At 34.4% G+C, this 19,758-nt stretch overlaps 1 protein-coding gene across 1 annotated transcript in view; it reads right to left on the reverse strand.

Moving 5' to 3' along the window:
• The window catches only part of LOC149771229 (aspartate--tRNA ligase, cytoplasmic-like), a 35,232-nt gene that overhangs the window by 4,897 nt on the left and 10,577 nt on the right, over positions 1-19,758 (reverse strand). Inside the window, exons 4-12 of the mRNA XM_089948695.1 lie at positions 18,400-18,474; positions 16,915-17,083; positions 13,774-13,908; positions 12,219-12,366; positions 11,539-11,607; positions 9,264-9,384; positions 6,713-6,793; positions 4,418-4,529; positions 59-130 (exon numbers count right to left, since the gene is read on the reverse strand). Coding sequence (XP_089804821.1) covers positions 59-130; positions 4,418-4,529; positions 6,713-6,793; positions 9,264-9,384; positions 11,539-11,607; positions 12,219-12,366; positions 13,774-13,908; positions 16,915-17,083; positions 18,400-18,474 — 982 coding nt within the window. The remainder of the gene's footprint in view (positions 1-58; positions 131-4,417; positions 4,530-6,712; positions 6,794-9,263; positions 9,385-11,538; positions 11,608-12,218; positions 12,367-13,773; positions 13,909-16,914; positions 17,084-18,399; positions 18,475-19,758) is intronic.

The raw sequence follows: 19,758 nt of genomic DNA on the forward strand, positions 1-19,758 counted from the left end.
TGGAATATAACCTATAATAAACATTTCTAAATTGAGTCTGCGGTGGCATATAACATACCTATCCCTCCTCCTGCGTGTGGAGGAGCACCATATCTGAAGGAATCAATGTATGCCTGGATTGTATCTAGTTCTGAAATGAACAAAAAATAATCAAACATATGTTTTTTAAAGTTACGTTCAGTTTTACTTGTTACTCTAGAGGCCAAAAAAGTAAATGAAAAAGACAGAGCTTACCGTATTTTCTAGCCAATAAGTCAATACTTTTCTAGTTGAAAGTCAGGTCTTCGTCTTATACTCTGAATCGACTTGTATACGGATTTCATTAAAATTGCATCGACTTATATATGGATTACAGTACCTGATATGCTATTAAAATTGCTTTATAATCAGCATAATCAAAAACAGGTCATATAGAAGTACAAATTCTTGTTAAATTAATATGTCAATAAATTATTTAGCTTGCATTCTGCGTTATTTTCTTATTTCTCAAACATGAAATAAAAGAAAACAATTACCAGTAAAAAGAATTAACTGGGCTGCATAGCACACTTACAATCTATACTCTATAGTGTAATGTACTAATTCAAAGCATATAGTTTGTTCCTAAAAGAAGATATGAAATAATTTTGTTTTATTCATCCTTTTCAACCATACCTTGTTCTTCCTGATCACATTTTAGCAACTGGTCCACTAATATTTGATTTTCCAGTATACTGCTGGCCACACACGAGCGATTACCAGCATAGCTTTTTCACTGATCTAATTGATCCTACAAGGGCTGTAATCTATATTAACTCGAGTGTTCTATGATTATTTATAAAATACTGTAGATTATGCTTTCTACCAAATCCCACAAATCATATGTTTATAACTGTATTTGACAAAGTTTCTCAAATAAATATGGTTTAAACTAAACTAAAATCAGATATATTGATGGACTACTCACAGATCTTCAACAATCTATTTTTAGTTTTGCATTTCAGCTATAAGCAAATTGTAATTTCAACACATCACCTATATTCATTCTTAATCAGCCGTCATTTCAGTGTCTCTCTTTGATTTTACCGGTTGTTGATAAATTAGTCTTTGGTTTCCAACAAAAATCAAAGCCAGTTGCCACAATTGTTTAAACCCTGATATTGGCTTTGACTACTGATACTAGTTACCTTATTGCCTGTAACCCATTGTTCTTTATCATTAATATCAAGTAGATTAGAATCACAGGAAATGATGCCCACTCCCTTCTCTGGATGTAAATAATGAATTTAGCCGTGCTACAGTATTGGCACATATTAATGAAGTTAGGTATGTTTTGATCAGTCGTTTCAGTCATAATCATTCATATAAATATCCCTGTACAAATCATACAACTTATCTCACAATGCCCCCATCAAATCACGCTTTTAAGCTGGAAGTCGTAAAGTTCGCTGAAGAGAAAGGTGGGAATATTGCTGCCCACAGGAAATATGGTGCAAGTGAAAAATGTGTCAAGGATTGGCATAAAGCTAAGATTGCATTATGCGCTAAAAAAACAAAACACCAAAAAAGCAAATCATGGCTGCAAATCATGATGGATTAATATTGAGGATAAATTAGAAGAATATGCACCATGTGTCATGGAATGAACTCTGTTAATCTCAGACTCAAGGCAAAGAAAATTGCAACTGAACTAGGAATTGAAAATTTCAGTGGAAGTGTGTCATGATGTTATAGGTTCATGCAAAGAAGGGGACTTAGTATAAGACAACGCACTACTATGGCACAAAAACTACCAGTAGACTTTCTGGAAAAATTGAACAATTTCTGTGAGTATGTCCAAGACAAGATTAAAACTGACAATTTGGAAATGACTGATGTGATAAACATGGACAGAACAGTCGAGCTTAAAGGATCTAAGAGTGTTACTATTAGGAAAACAGGTCACGAGAAGTCAAACTTCACTCTAGAACTCTCATGTTCTGCCGATGGCGGAAAATTGCCACCAATGCTGATTTTTAACAGAAAACAACAATGCCAAAGGAGAAATTCCCCAGTGGAATAATGACTGAAGTAAATCCAAAAGGATGGATGGACAATAACATGATGGGGAAGTGGCTAGATAGATGTTTAGCACATCGAGTTGGTGGATTTTTTCTCACTAAGAAGTCTCTCCTCATTATGGATTCTATGTGTGCACACATCAGTACCGAGACAAAGGTGAAGATTGAAACCAAGAAGACATCATTAAGCATCATCCCAGGTGGTATGACAAAGTTATTACATCATTAGGCATCATCCCAGGTGGTATGACAAAGTTATTACAACCATTAGGCATCATCCCAGGTGGCATGACAAAGTTATTACATCATTAGGCATCATCCCAGGTGGTATGACAAAGTTATTACATCGTTAGGCATCATCCCAGGTGGTATGACAAAGTTATTACAACCATTAGACGTTTCTGTTAATCGCTGTTTCAAGGCTGAGCATCAGAAGTTGTGGAAACATTGGATGATGGCATGCGAGCACAGCTTCACAAACACAGGATGAATCCAGCGTGCTACATATTCCCAGGTTGCACACTGGGTTAAGGATGAATATGACAGGGTTCCTGAATCGCCTATTATGAATGGTTTTGCTAAAGCAGAAATTGTCGGCAGGATAGAGAAGCCAGATGAGGGTGGTAGGCCAGATAAGGATGATGAGATGGACACAGACGATAGTGAGAACATTTCCAATGATCTGAGCCTTGAGATGGCCACCATTTTTCATTCCAATATGGAAGACGAAGTCTTCGAGGGATTTATTGATATTGGAGATGATTAAGTTAACTCTTAATCATTATTTTCTTAATTAGAATGTGGTACAGTTCTACTACAGGTAATAAAATAAATTACAACACTGATGTGCTTTCAATTATAACTGACATGTTAAAAAATACTTATTATAAAACTGTTCATTTGTGTAAATTTGATACTGCATTTCAAAGATATGTTAAAGTATAAAAAAAAGTATTATTATTTACTTTTCGTTTGTAACTTTTGTGTTTTCTGTCTCTAAATTTTCTTCACATTTCTGATTTCCCTATGGATAGCCTCATTTCCCTATTGTTAGCCTCACTGAGTTTATCTCATCTGTTGAATCTTTCAGTCAAGACTGGTTTCAACTGGAGTAATCAGGTTAAAGCTTTAGACCTTTAATTAACATGTACATAGTGTGCACATCCACGTGGCTCTTGTTGCAAAGGATATCATAATTAAAACAAGCATATACTGTTTATTCAGCTGTAACAGAATATCAGTGCCTTGTAGAGGCGCAAAATCACCAGCATGTTAGCATCGGTGATGCAATTTCATGATTGCCGCTAATATGGAATAACATACATCAATATTCATGAAATCGGAAGTTACTAGTGTAAAATTCAAAGCCAAGCTATTGAACTGGCCTCATCTTATACTCTGAATTGACTTATATATGGACGAAGGATGAAATAATTAAAAAAATTAGTGAATTCGACTTGTACTCCACATCGACTTATCGGCCGGAAAATATGGTACATAAAAAAAATAATGTTTTCTCTCTATATAGACAAGATATGTATCTTGTCTATAAATGATTTACACAGTAGTCACTGAAAATATTTTGTAAAGTGCTTTCAGTTTAATTTCAACTTGTCACATGCTACTGAGTGAATCTTCTCTTACCTTACAATTTTTGTCAGGAAATACAAATAGTTTTATCAAGTTTAGATTTTGAATATAGTTAAAGTAGTTTTCTTTCATCATATTAATAAATGTGTATTTTCATATTAGCATTTCTGTACATCAAAAGTCAGTCATCCTGGTCTAAGTTTTTTTTTTACTACAGGAAAGTGGCAATGTCAAGGTCATATGCAACCTGACAAATACAATTAACCAAGGATCTCTAACAAAGTCAACACACATTTGATGACATTTTTGCCACTCAGTTCAATGTAATTTTACAACAATTAAAGTTATATTTAGTTCATGTTCTAAAAGCACTGTACAATGTGTTATACACTGAAAACAGCCCACACCATGCTATGGCACAGCAGGCCTTATACACAATCTATACAACTACTTCTGTTTTAAGTTGTTTTTGTTGTTGATGCTTTAATACCATTTTTAGCACACAATAGGATATATATGGTGGCCAGTATAGCTGTTGGAGGAAGTACCTGGGAAACCCATGGAGAAAAAAACCTACTGACACACGGAAAGCTAGTGGCAAGCTTTCTCACATACCCACACTGGTCGAGCATAGGACACAAACCAACACAGATCTGCCACCCAGTGCCCCAATTCTTATTTAAGGTAGAATATAAGCACTGTAAAAGGCCACATCTGTTTGCCATGGTATAATATGGGATGTTTTCAATATATTACGTTTAACTGATTGATAATATTAATATACATACTTATTCCATGCTCCTTGGCCCTGGCTGTCAACATGTCTGGATCATGAACTCGCTGAGCACCAGACATAATTTCTTCCCCACGCATGAAGAAATCATATGAGTTGGACCATTTCTATGCAAGACAAAAATCTGAATTTTAACAGCATAAATAAAATAGACTATGTAGAACCTTTTAATTATTCACTACAGGCAAACAATTCTGAAGAAAAAATTCAAGGGGCTATACAATTTTGTTTGTTGTAAGCAGATCTGCATCATATAGAGTTAACTTAAAACTGCTAATATCCTTTATAAGCAGGTGTCCTTAGTACTGATGTGTTCTTTATAAACAGTGCCCTTTAAGCATTTGTCTTCAAAAATATGATATCCTATATAAGCACGTGTCCTTCAGAGTGATGATGTCATTATTAAGCACATGTCCTCAATAATGATGATCTAATTGCTCATAAAAAGCTCGTTGGTTATTTTGATAATATAAGCCTAATTACTAAGTTTGATAGCTATCTGATAAGAAAGTGAGTTAAGAAACTGCTGACAAGCTCAGCCAATCAAATGCAAGAGCATTTCATAAATATGCATGGCTCATGCTGATGATTATACTAATCTTCATCAAGGAAGTCTATTTACCACGTTTTTTACTCAAAAATATAGTCTTCGGAGTGGTAGCAAGCTCAGCCAATCAAGTACAAGATCACTTCATTAATATATATATCTTGCTCTTTAGCTAACTCATTCAAGCCCACATTCTATGTTTGATCAAAACTGGATTGGAAATAAGATTTCCAAAGTGAAAACAATCTCAGTCAATCAGATGCACGATCACCTGATTCAAATGTATCTCACTCATTATCTAAGACTTCTGAGACACTGATGATATATGCATTCATTCCAAGCTTGATAAAAGTTGGATCAGAAAAATGATCTTGGTAACAAGCTCAGGGGGCGCTCACCAATTAATATGTACTTTAGAGAGAGTGACGTATGTAAGGTGAAGTAGTTCGCATTTAAAACATGCACAATGGAGAGATGTTGGCATACCTATATGCTACAGTAATGTAATGTGGATGATATTTCTTTGGATATTGTACTTTTGGAAATTGTACATGATTTAAGCACACTGCTAACTAAAATGACCGCTCCTTTGTGTTAAAAAATCAGCCTGACTTAGTCTAAAGTACACTATACATAGCAGCTATTAAAATAGGGAAAATGAATTTTGCCAGACTAGACAATACCAGCTTCTGAAAGTGCAATGAATGAATTACCAAATATATAAAATATAAAAAAAATTATCAGCTCTTTTTTATACAATTTACCTCTTAAGTTCAGGAAGTGAAAATGACCAAGTAGAGCTAGCACTTTTTTGAAAGGTGCACATTTGAAGTAAGGCCAAGCTGTATACTCTACAACCCATAGTACACCCATCAATCATACACCAAAATAAAGGGAATTAAAGGTTCTTTTAATTATACCTAAGATATACAAGGTATTTATTTAAATAGCCAGTATAACCAGTGAGGAAAGCCGGTGAAATTTCTTTTTCTTTAAAATCCTAACCCTATGCAAAATACAAAACTGTAGAGCGCCACCTCAGCCAGTCTGATGCAAGATCGCCTCATTTATATGCAAGACTGCCTCATTTATATGCAAGATCACCTCATTTATATGCAAGATCCCCACATTTATATGCATGGGTTCTCTCCTATCAATACTTATCATAGATTATGATGATATAAACCTATATTCCAAGTCATATCAGTTGTATGGCCTCAGTGAAAGAAGTCAATGCTGATGGATAAAAGGTGGACGTATGGCCATACCAGAAGCTCATGTGGCCTTACAGCCATGTAAACTAAAAATGTTTTTTTTTTAATGAAATGTAAGAATCTGTCAGTTGACTGAACTCACGTTTAAATTTCTGGAAAATAAATGTAACAATTTCAAGCTTCATTAAATTTAATTATAGATGTATATGTATTCATTGACACTGACATCAAACATCAATTTCTAACAACCTGCCTAAATGCAAAACTTCACTAAAGCATGACTGATGGATGGATTAAAAAGAAATACAAGTTTAAAACTTTAAAATTCTCTTTTTGTTAACCTAAAATATTTCTGCTCATCATTTTTATGCTTATTTTTCAAAAATTTATAAGAAAAATGTCTTAAGATAAAGAAATTAAATTCTTCAAAGTAAATGTGATTAATGTGTGAGATGCATCATCAAAAAAGAAAGCATTTAGAAGAAATTCTGGCTGCTGTAGGTCTTTAAAAACTAGTGCTAGTACATACATTATCCTCTGGGTCAGGCATGGTGTAGAATGGCCGCACTGCTAGAGGAAACTTGTCCAAAATATAGAAGTCAGTGTCATACTGAAATAAAATATCAGTAAGTGATACACAACATTAACTAACTGTATAACAAAGGATGTTTACCCCCTTAAAATTACAAACATCTCAAATGTAATGCTACATGCGTGACAATATGGAAACAAGTTTACCATACATGTTAGCATTTATAACACCCATTTTATAATTGGACAAACATATTTATAGGATGAGGAAAAAATTATACTTTCATAACCATTAAAATTTTTGGGTTTTGTGGTATTTAGTACATTTAGTGTTGGATGAACCTGGGAAGCCAACCAATCAACAGGAAGCTACTGTAAAGTTTTTTCACATATTTACATTGTTTGAGTCAAGACTCGCATCGACAGAAGTGAAACGTGTAAAGGCTAGGACCTTAGAATACTAAGAAAAGGGTATATCATGACTGTTTAAAGATAAGGAGATTATTACAATTAAGGAAAATTGCAATATCATGACTATCTAGGATAAGGATTATATCACGAGTATTTAAAGATAAGGACTATATCATGACTATTAAGGATAAGGACTATATCATGACTAAGGATGAGGACTATATCATGACTATTAAGGATAAGGACTATATCATGACTATTTAAGGATAAGGACTATATCATGGCTATTTAAGGATAAGGACTATATCATGGCTATTTAGGATAAGGATATATCATGACTATTTAAAGATAAAACATATCTCATGACTATTTAAGGACAAGGATTATATCATGATTATTTGAAGATAAGGTCTATATGACTATTTAAGGATAAGGACCGTATCATGACTATTTAAAGATAAAGAATACATCATGACTATTTCAAGATAAGGACTATGCCCATTTAAGGATAAGGATCATATCATGACAATGTAAGGATAAGGACTATATCATGACTATTCAAAGATTAAGGACTATATTATGAATATTCAAAGGTTAAGGACTATATTATGAATATTTAAAGATAAAGCATATATCTGGACTAGTTGAAAATAAAGAGCATATCATGACCATTTAAGGATAAGGAGAATATCAAGACTAATGAAAATTACTATATCATGATTAATTAAGGGGAATGTCATAACTATATTGTGACTACTTAAGGACAAGGACTATATCATGACTATTTAAATATAAGGACTATATCAGGACCATTAAAATGTAAGGGGTATACCATGACTAAAGATAAGAAGTATATCAGGACTATTTAAGGGCAAGGGGTATATCAGGACTATTTAAGGGTAAGGACTCTCTCAGGACTATTTAAAAATAAGCGGTATATTATGACTATATAAGGGTATAGAGTATATCATGACTATTTTATGGTAAGGACTATATCAGGACTATTTAAAGATAGTGGCTGCTGTTGTTGTTGTGGGGTTTAGCACCATTTTTCAGCACACGATAGGCTATACATGGCGGCCAGTACTAATGGTGGAGGAAGAACCCGGGAAAACCCCGGAAAGAACCACCGACCCACGAGAAGCTACTGGCAAGCTTTCTCACATATCCACATTGGCCGAATCCAAGACTCAAACCCAAGCAGAGGTGAGATGGCAGTGATCCATAATGGACAGCGCTAAAGATAAGTGGTATATCATGACTATATAAGGGTATGGAGTATGTCATGACTTTTTGGGGTTAGGATCATATCATGACTATTTAAAGATAAGTGGTATATCATGACTATATAAGAGTATGAATTATATCACAACTATTTTCGGGTAAGGACTATATCAGGATGCACAAGTCAGATGCATATCCACACAAAAAACATCCATAGAAAAATTAAATTTCTGCAAAACCACAAAAATTAAATTCTCCAAAAGAACAAGATGAGGTCAATACGATTACATATCTAATAAACATTGTTAAGGGATCTTATTACAATATAGTCATGATTCTGCCAGCCTCGATAATGCCATCTTCACTAGCCAAGTTTCTGATACATTAACCAAACGTGTTTGGAGGATCAATCAGATATTTCAGTGTTGTGCACTATTGGATTTCATGAGTTGCCTCCCTTAGTATGTAAAGCCAACTAACCAACAGTGTGCAACAGCAGTGCACTGTACATTGGCCAAAAATGGTGAAGGAAATTGATTTCAAAAGGATACTTTTTAAGTTTAAGATCGAAAGTATGACTACATACCAGACAGAAGCCATTACAGGGAAAGGATGTATTTGTGCAAACATGGACAGCTGTGCAAAATCACTTATTTATGAATCCATTCCAGTTGTGTGCACCCCTTGTCTCAAGGAGAACAGTGTTTAAATTTGAACAACTTGAATTTGATTGGATGTGTAAGCTTGCTATTGCATTCAATGAAATTCCAACAAAAGGCACTGAAAGCAGACTTCTTTGGTTACCCTTTATGTTTAAATGGAACAGCCATAAAATGTGATATCATGCCACAAAATATTACTTGAATGCTTTTTGTTATAAAAATATATATCTCAGTGCAAGTGGTATGTTTTACCTTGGCTTTCACCAATCTGCCTAGGAGTTTTTCATTTGGTGTACTGAGATCCTCTGTATCTGCCATCTCAACTCCAACATCCCGTAACATTTGTACAGCCTCTCTGAACTCCAATCTCAAACTGAAATCATGGTAATTCTTCTTAAAAATGATGAAATAAGACCCTGACTTGTTTTCCTTACAAGAAAACTTTCAAAATTCTATGAAACCATGGTTTAAAAAAAGAAATCTATAAATTCTATATAAAATAATAAAATATTTGCCATAGTATATTCTAAATTGGTTCTTTAATCCATATAAATTCCATTAGTATGATTTAATTTCATGTAAAACATGGTAATATGACCTCACCTTTTCATCCAATTTATACTTTCTACAAATTACAAAAAGACACCTTTGCTAGATCAATATTATTCTAAATAAGAACTTAAAGAAGGACTGAATGTCCATCTAAACAGACATTTAATAAGTTTTCAATGGGGACCAGGGACGTCTAAACCACTCTCTTGTATAGATCACTGACATCTCACCTCTGTACACATGGGTTCAAGTCTCAGACTAGGCCAATGAGGGTATGTGAAATGCTTGCCAGTAGTTTCCCTTGTGTTGGTGGTTGTTCCTGTGGGTTTTCCCAGGTTCTTCCTCCACCAAATATACTAGCTGCCATGTACAGTATATCATGTACTGAAAAATTACATTAAACCCATAACAACGACGAGTTTTCAAGCTGGCCAACATGCAAACAGATGAAACAGATCTAGTTTTGATTCCCATTACATTTAAAAATTTGATTCCCATATCAGATGAACAGACCTTGCTCTAAAGAATCTTAAATGTGTTAAAAAATAAGGCAAGAAATGAACCATAAACACTGGCTGTAAATTCATACTTCATAACGCAACAGGTATATGTTTGCATAGTGTCAAATAGGTAATTAGGTCAAGAGGTTTATATAAATATTCTACCAATAGTTACTGCCCCCTGAGTAGGTAATCTGACCATTACCTAACCATTGCTATGGCATGATGTAAATCTATATTTTTCGAAACTCTTTCCACACGACTGTATCTATATGTAATTTTTGTTCATGAGTATAGATTGTAGTGATTATCTATAAAGATATTACATAGCTAATTTTGTACATTATTCTGAGACTGATTGATTGATTGTACTTTACCAGCACTGTAAGGCTATATAGGGCCAAAGAAAATGTTATTTATAGTTAAGAAAAGTTTATTATCAACCAGTGGTAATAAAATCAAACAATTAAAATCAAAACAATGAGATAGCGAGGGTAATCATTACTCTGAGACATTGTGAATTATTCAAAAGAGTTCTGGTTAATACCATTGTGAGCTGTACATTGAAAGATCTGAAATTCATTTGGAAACAATCAATTCCTTTGGACTTGAACAGAACCTTTTATGATTATTTTGAATTCAAATCACAACACCTTAAGTTCCTCTTATATTTTCATTTATCACTGTCATTCTTAAATTATTTGTTAAGTTTTATAAAACTTGTTCATTTCACTTCTTTTTTACTCAGTTTATGACCATGTGGTCTTAACATTTATGTAAGACATAAAACATTCTCTAATGTCCAGATTCGCCTTCATGTAAAGTCATTTGCTGCATGTCTACAGGTGATGTACAATGTATATCCTGTGGAAACTATTTTTCTTCTTTCAGGCACAAGGACCCTGACCTTTGACCTTCTCCCCCCAACTGGTAGGTTTCTTCCTTACGTCAAATGCATTGCCATCCAAAATTTTGGTCACTGAACACAGTATGTTTGAGCTTTTGACCCAAAACTGACAGATTACTTTCTTACCAGCTGTCAAGCTGTCCACAGAATCTATTACCTGTACAGATTTTGGTTAACTCCTATTACTCTAAAGAAACAAAATTGCTAACAAATGGATAGATGGACAGACTACATCACAGCACAATATGCTAAAGTTTTTGGTAGGCATCTGATTTTGACCTTGATAACTGCCCCCCCTCCACCAATGCAGTAAGCAACACACCCTCTACTGATTATACATACCCCTCTAAAAACCGCAAAATTAGCAACCTTGATTTTGTCCAAGTACCATCTGTGCTTGAGAGTATTTTTCATGTGTTTCAGGACTGTGTGATCTCTTCCAGGTAAGATTTTCACCTTTGCCTTTCTGTTACAAATCAGGCATGACAATCACTAAACCTCCAATGAACAAATGAATGGATGAAAAGACAAGACATAAACAAAAACCGTGTCCAACTTTTTGTAATACCTTGGCTCTAGGAACTTGAATGGTTCTGCAGGGTACTGCTTGTTAATTGTCTGTATCTCCTCTTGATACCTGAAAATATGTAGATTTCATGAGTGGAAAAATTCAAATCGACGACAAATTTAACTAAGCCCCCCCCCCCTCCAAGTGTTTTTCTGGTCAGCCAACTGTTCCTGTTTTCTTGGGTGCTGATCCTCTTTTCCTCCAGAGTTAAAAAAATATATACAAAAATAAAAATTCTGAAATTGATTTGTGCACCTACCTTGGCCAGTCTTGCCCAATACTTAATGCGCTTAGTACATTATATATACTAATCATTATATTATATATGAGGTTTAAAAAAATCCCAAAATGTATTTGTGTATCTAAGCCAATTCAGACCAGTACTTGAAGTGCTTAGAATATATATATATATATATATATATATATATATATATATATATATATATATATATATATATATATTTATATAATGTACATAATGCTTATTTAAAAAAAAAACTACCTACCCTAATTTTAAAACCAGTGCAATTGGAAACATATTTTTGACTCTAATTATACTTGTAATTTATTATAGATGATCCATTGCAATTATTTCAGTCATGAAAACTTGTTTTGTGATACATGAACCATTGCTAGGGATCCTACACATTATTACTGAGATCTTTCAGTACAAGCCTTACCTGTCACGTAGTCCCTTGAAGATGTGGACAAACATTTCTGCAATCAAGTCAACAACTTCATGGTAGTGATAGCTGAATGCCATCTCCAAGTCAAGTCCCACAAACTCTGTCAGATGTCTGTGAGTGTTGGAGTCCTCAGCCCGGAAAACTGGACAAGAAATGACACAAATTATAATGAATCAAATTTACTGCACTGAGAACATAAACAAAAGGCCCAAGTGGGGCCTGGTATCACTCTTCTAACTAACAACACAACATTTAACCATTTTTAAAAGCAGGTTTATTTAGTATTGAAAGAACAAAACCAACGGTAACTATGTTCCAGATTTTATACACTGTTAATTTTACATACTGCACAATAGTCTGACAAAAGATAAAGGTATAATTCATATGCATAGATTCAAGCGCATGATCAAAGTCCTCCAGAACTTTTTACAATTTAAGTTTAAAGACAAAGCTTTAATTTGGGACTTACAGAGTCATAGGGCCTTCACAAAAATTTAAATTATAATTTACAGGTTGTTCTTTTTTTTAAGGCCATGGTAACCTTGTTGCAATACACAGACATAAGTAGACATGTGTACCATTATGTGCCCCTAATACATTTATGATGTGGCATACCAAGCTTGGGTTATAAAGAAAAAGTGGTTACCATAGATTCTGGACAATGTGATGAAAATTATTTAAATATACTTTTTTATGCAAGTATTTCAGCAAGAATTTTACAAATATAGTTGTTTTTAAATTTCACATGTTGCCTCTGGACATCCTGAACACATTTATACCAAGTATGTTATATAAGAAAGTGGTATCTTTATAATGGGTATGTGGATCTGTATATACAACTTACCCTGGTTTTAACATGATTCCGTATATAATGTGGTACTGCTGCTATGGACCATGTGACCAAAGTTAAACCATTTTATTTGAATTGGTTTATCAAATGTATGACGATATGGGTTTTGAAGACAAATAAAATGTGAACCTTAGTATGATATCTTATTTTTCCTTTATAACCATTATTACTTGACAAAATGCAACCATTTCTGCTATACCACTATTTTGTGCATATGTAGTTCTCATTACTATGTTTTTATGGTTTGGTACATGTGTGGTTCTCATAATACCATGGTCTAATGCACCCTCAACCAATTGCCCATACCCTCTCCAGTACCATTAAATTTAGTAACCCAGATGTTGTCCAAGTATGACTTGATTTGGTGGGTTCTGAGCTTGAGGATCGTGTTCACATGTTTCAGGACTGTGTCACCTTTTCTAGACTGGATTTTCACCTGTGTCTCTCTAGTTACAAGTCTGGCATGACAATCACTAAACCTCACAGTTTGAATGAACAAACAATTGGATGAATAGACAGGGCAAACAGAAACCGTGTTCTGCTTTTTGCAATACATTGGTGAACCCTGCCTTTTACATTATAATGAATTACAGCTGTAACATAAGCTCAAGACATCAAATCACAAGTACTAGTGTATCAGCTACATGTATTGCTGTCTATAAAATGCATTTGTGAAAGAATTTTACCCTGAAAACCTACCAGCTCCAATGGTGTAGACTTTTTCAAAGTCCCCACAGATGCACATCTGTTTGTACAGTTGTGGTGACTGGGCAAGAAATGCCTCTCCTTTGAAGTAAGTCACCTTGAAGACATTGGCTCCACCCTCAGAGGCCGCTATTGAAAAACAAATAGTAAAACTTTATACATGGCAATGAGAAATGTGATCAGACTGAAATGCAATTTTCTCCTAATTTCAATTTGTCAAAAGATTATGAAAATCAAAATTTATCTAGATCTTACTGTAAAACTCTATCAAATTACAGGACAGGACAGGAACTGACAGGACACGGGCAATACTAAATACCCACATTACTGTAAAACTCCATGGGACATGGGCAATACTAAATACCCACATTACAGTAAAACTCCATGGGACATGGGCAATACTAAATACCCACATTACTGTAAAGCTATCAAATTACAGGACAGGACAGGAACTAACAGGACACAAATATGTACCGATCCAGTGGCCTAAGAACTTAGAGCATCTGCCTTGGATGTGGGTTCAAATCCTGGCAGAGTCATAACAAAACTTATAAAAATGGTACAAGCATCTGCCTCGCTTAGCCCCCTGTATTAAGAGGTTAGTGCTAGGAATACTTGGCCTGGTGTCAGAATAATGTTTTTGTGTGGGAGATGATGCTACATGTCTGTGGCATGATGCCCCAATGCTAGACATTAATATAAACTGCCACACAGCATACATCGTAGCAATGTGACCGAAAATGTTAAAGCTATGTTAAAAATAAATAAAAAACACAAACACACACTCAAATATTATGAAGACAAGAAAATTACAAAATAAACAGTAAAATAATATTCTAGCATAAATACTTTTTTCTAAATTCAGAAAATTCAGCTTTATAAGCACAAAATTTTCAAGCTTTGCTGATTGGTGATCACAGATGTCTTGCTAACAGTATTAATGCTTGTGAAAATTTCATCATTAGCGATGTCTGCCTGAAGCATCTCAAACTAAAGCACCTGAATGGAAAGTAAGAATTGAATACAAACACCTGAATGGAAAGTAAGAATTGAATACAAACACCTGAATGGAAAGTAAGAATTGAATACAAACACCTGAATGGAAAGTAAGAATTGAACACAAACACCTGAATGGAAAGTAAGAATTGAATACAAACACCTGAATGGAAAGTAAGAATTGAATACAAACACCTGAATGGAAAGTAAGAATTGAATACAAACACCTGTGAACAGGACATAGTTTTCAATACCATTTTGTTATGTATATTTAATTTGTATTTGTTACTTTTTCTCCATAATTATATAAAATTCTATTTTGGACATGACCTTCTCCAAAATCAAGTTTCTATTGTTCCTGTCTAGAGACAATGATATTTTTAGTTTGGTAAACAAATAATTTTGGACATAACAGAAAAACTGTTGTATGATGCAATTACCTTTTTATAACAAAAACATTCGATTTGACATGGCAGATCAAATGTGTTATATGATGTAGTGACTCTTTCATGACACAAGGACCAGATTTGACATGGCAGATCAAATGTGTTATATGATGTAGTGACTCTTTCATGACACAAGGACCAGATTTGACATGGCAGATCAAATGTGTTATATGATGTAGTGACTCTTTCATGACAGAAGGGCCAGATTTGACATGGCAGATCAAATGTGTTATATGATGTAGTGACTCTTTCATGACACAAGGACCAGATTTGACATGGCAGATCAAATGTGTTATATGATGTAGTGACTCTTTCATGACAGAAGGGCCAGATTTGACATGGCAGATCAAAGGTGTCATATAAAGTAACAACTCTTTAATGGTTGATAGACTAGATTCTACACGACAAATAGATTATTATGCAATGAAATGGCCCTTTTATGACAGAAGGGTCAGACTGTACTAGCTGATTTACTGTGTCATATGATGCAATGACCCTTTTATGACAAAGGGGCCAGTTATGACATGACCGATCAACTGTGATATACGAGCTAATAACCCATTTTATGACAGATCCAGACCACCTGTCCTGAAAGACCACCATTTGTAAGCAAGAGGGATGATCATTCAACAGTGGTGGTACTATAATAACACTGTGACTCAGAAGTGGAGTTCTTTATTCAAAAGTCATGGGACCAAATACTAAAAAAACGTGTGTCAATTTTTATATGGTAGTCTATGGTAAGGTTCAGTATTTCATGTAAAAAGTATCCATTAGTAGTCTATGGGAGGGTTCATTATTTCATGTAAAAGGACCCCATTAAAAATACCCATTAAATGGTAGACTAGAAGAGGATTCAGTATTTCATGTAAAAAGTACCCATTAGTAGTCTATGATAGGGTTCATTATTTCATGTCAAAGGGCCCCATTAAAAATACCCATTAAATGGTAGACTAGAGGAGGATTCAGTATTTCATGTAAAAAGTAACCATTAGTAGTCTATGGGAGGGTTCATTATTTCAAATTCACTTAAAATATTAATGAACTAATTGATTTTCTACATCATCCTATACATATTCCTGAAAAACCGATGCTTAGCCAGTAAAATACAATGATGGCTGATGAATGAAGAGATGTGAAATTCATCAACTCGGTTATTCATGGGTGAAAGAAACCTACTAATAATCAAGTAAAACCATGCAGGAGACACACACCCACTAAATGACAGTTGAATGATTGTGTTTTTTGTTCATTTTTACGCTGAAACCATATCTGCTAGGCGTGTGTGTGATTTGGATTTTTAAAGTAGCTTTAACAATTTTTCAGTCATATCGCTATGATGTCTGCAGTGTGGCAGTTTATAGTGATGTCTAGCACAGGGGCATCATGCCACAAACATTTAGCATGATGTCCCACCCAGTCACATTATCCTGATACCAGGCTGACCAGTCCTAACACTAACCTCTTAATGCTGAGTGCCAAGTGAGGCAGCTGTTAGTACCATTTTTCTAAGTCTTTGGTATGACTTGGCTTGGGATCGAACCCACGACCTCCCACATCCGAGGCAGATGCTCTAACCACTAGGCCATCGAAGCGTTACCGTATCTGCTAGGAACACAGTTCAGTTAAAATGATAATACGGACAAAGCTGTTAAAGATAAAATATGCTTCTAAGACAAATATGATCAATTACCAGATATTATCTTTGGTGTATGAACATCCACAAAATTTTTCTGGTCAAGAAATTCTCGAAATAATTTGACAACTCCAGCCTCCAGTCGGAAGATTGCCTGATTTGTTGTTGTCCGTATATCAATGATTCTGTTGTCTAGCCTGGTGTCTTGGTGCACTGTGGCAAATCCCTGAAATGATAAGAGTTTTGTTATTACTGGATGAAAAATAACCACGAGACCATACCTATAGTGCCTAAAGTGCACCAATAACAGCTTCACAACTAGAAAGTAAATAATCCAAATACATGCAGGGGTAGAGACCTCATTATTTTAACGGGTTGTTCAGTGCATCCATGAGCACCTAAATGAAAGCACAGACTGAAATAAAGTCTACTCAAAATCTGTCCTTGACATGGACAAGGTCACCTCTGTGTGACAACTACATTTAAATTTATACATATATTCAAACTTTTGAAGTTCTTCTTGGTATAAGAAGTCTACCATGGATGGCACATTACATTTCATAGTCCTATTTCTAGATAACTGAAATTTTGTGTCAAAACCATTTTCTTCTTTGTCATAGTGACCTTGACCTCTGACCCCAAATTTGACAGGTTCCTTCCTTCAACGAGTGCAAGCCATTGACAATGCTTGGTCCAGGTTTCATATGAAAAACCAATGTCACTGTTGCAGAAATCACTTTTCTTTGTTCCATCAGTTTGCTTGATCATTAATTTTTTGACCCCAGAACAGATATTCTACTTCCTTACCCAAATGTATGTCATCCATAACCTTGAAAAGTGAACCTGATATCTTATTAACATAAAGGTGATACCAATTCTCATCTTCATTTAATGAAGTCCTTCAAAAGCTACCAAGTGGAAAGGAAATTAAGGAAAATTTCTAAGTTAAATGGGGCCAGAACTTTGTCAAGATATTTTCAAAAAGGGCGAGATGAAATCTTTACAAGACTGTTCTAATGAAAAGCCCCATGCAAGATTTGGTTTGAATCCACAAAGTCCTTTAAAATTTATTGAGGAAAAAAAGTATGATGCAAATGAGGTCAAAGTCACATGTCAAATAAGAACCATAATTCCATTAAATTTTTGGGAAAATGATAAATATTAAACATGATACAGGGTTTTATGTGAAGTCTCATACAAAAACATTTAGTCTTTAAAAAATTATTCTGCAGAAATGAAATTATGATGCAAATGAAGGGAAAAAGTCAAACAGAGGCTATAACTCCATTAATTGTGGTGGAATATGGTGAAAATCAAATTTATCCTAAATGTTTTCAATGTAAAGACATGCACTAAATTTGTCTTGAATTCATGACTGGGAACACAATTTGCTGACCATGAAGTTAAATGAGACGGTAGGAAGGAAGGTTACTAACACTATATCCATCCATTAAAGATGCTGTCAGTTGTTTTTTCTCTGAAAATAATGCACAAGACTTTGTCATCATAAATATCTAATGTTGATCTAATACTAATGCTTACCTCTGCTGTTTCTGGTCTTGCAGCATCCTCCACCAACAAGGGCAACCTTGGAGATGCTGAACTCACCACCCACACCTACAAGAAGAACTGTATGAATTAGGACCAAACAGATATCAAAAACATTTAATTACATAAAAAGCTAAATTAGATGTCATAAAAGTGTTTTATTTACTCAATTTTCTTTTGATACGCTATATGCAAACAAGTTTATTGGAAATTTGTCTAGTATTAAAACTATACCTCCACATCAAAGTAAGGGCATACAGTGTTAACTCTGTCCATCCATACCATCCCATTCCCTACTATCCTACTATTTCATTTCTGTTCAGTAATGTTTTAAGGACTTCATTTAAATAAAATTTGGTTTGAGGATTTGTATTAAGACCTAGGTCAAGTTTGAGGATTTGTATTAAAACCTAGATCAAGTTGGAGGATATGTATTAAACCTGGGTCAATGTGCATGATTTGTATTACAACCTAGGTCAAGTCTGAGGATTTGTATTAAACCTGGGTCAATTTGCATGATTTGTATTACAACCTAGGTCAAGTCTGAGGATTTGTATTAAACCTGGGTCAATTTGCATGATTTGTATTACAACCTAGGTCAAGTCTGAGGATTTGTATTAAACCTGGGTCAATTTGCATGATTTGTATTACAACCTAGGTCAAGTCTGAGGATTTGTATTAAACCTGGGTCAATTTGCATGATTTGTATTACAACCTAGGTCAAGTCTGAGGATTTGTATTAAGACCTTGGTCATGTTTAATTTTTGGGGGCAACATTTTATGGAGTACTGGCCCATTTGGCTTAGAACTTTACCCTTTAATTTATTTTCTGTTATTGACCTTTGAAGAACTTGACAGACTGTAATCAAATTTGGTTGACCTTTTAACCCCAAGATCAATAGGCTATTTCTTACCCAAGTGTATGTCATCAAAAAAGGCTCAACCTGGTGTGATGTAAAACAAGCATTATTGTGTGGAACATCATTTGTAATTGGCAGTCAAAGCTGACTTGATCTTTGAATTTTTGATCTAAAAACTGATGGTTTATTCCTATTATGCTTTAAAAGGTAAAGTGAATTTTAATTATATAATGACTTACTTGCTATTATTGTATTGCTAACTATTTTCCTGGTGCGAGTTACCAGTCCAAAGTGAATTCGTTCCTCCAATTATAAATTAAGTCTTAGAATAAAAAAGTGATCCAGGACTGATGCCTTAGTTACATCCTTCTTGGATTTAGACTTGGACTGAATGGACATGTGAATGGTTAGGGAGGAGGGAAATTAAGAAATAACAACAGGCAAGATGCACAAAATAAAATTAGTTTTTCATCACCCCCCAAACAAACTTTAA

Source organism: Sinohyriopsis cumingii, unplaced genomic scaffold (assembly GCF_028554795.1).
Source record: "Sinohyriopsis cumingii isolate HCF-2022 unplaced genomic scaffold, ASM2855479v2 utg002020l, whole genome shotgun sequence".
NCBI classification, from domain to species: Eukaryota; Metazoa; Mollusca; class Bivalvia; order Unionida; family Unionidae; genus Sinohyriopsis; species Sinohyriopsis cumingii.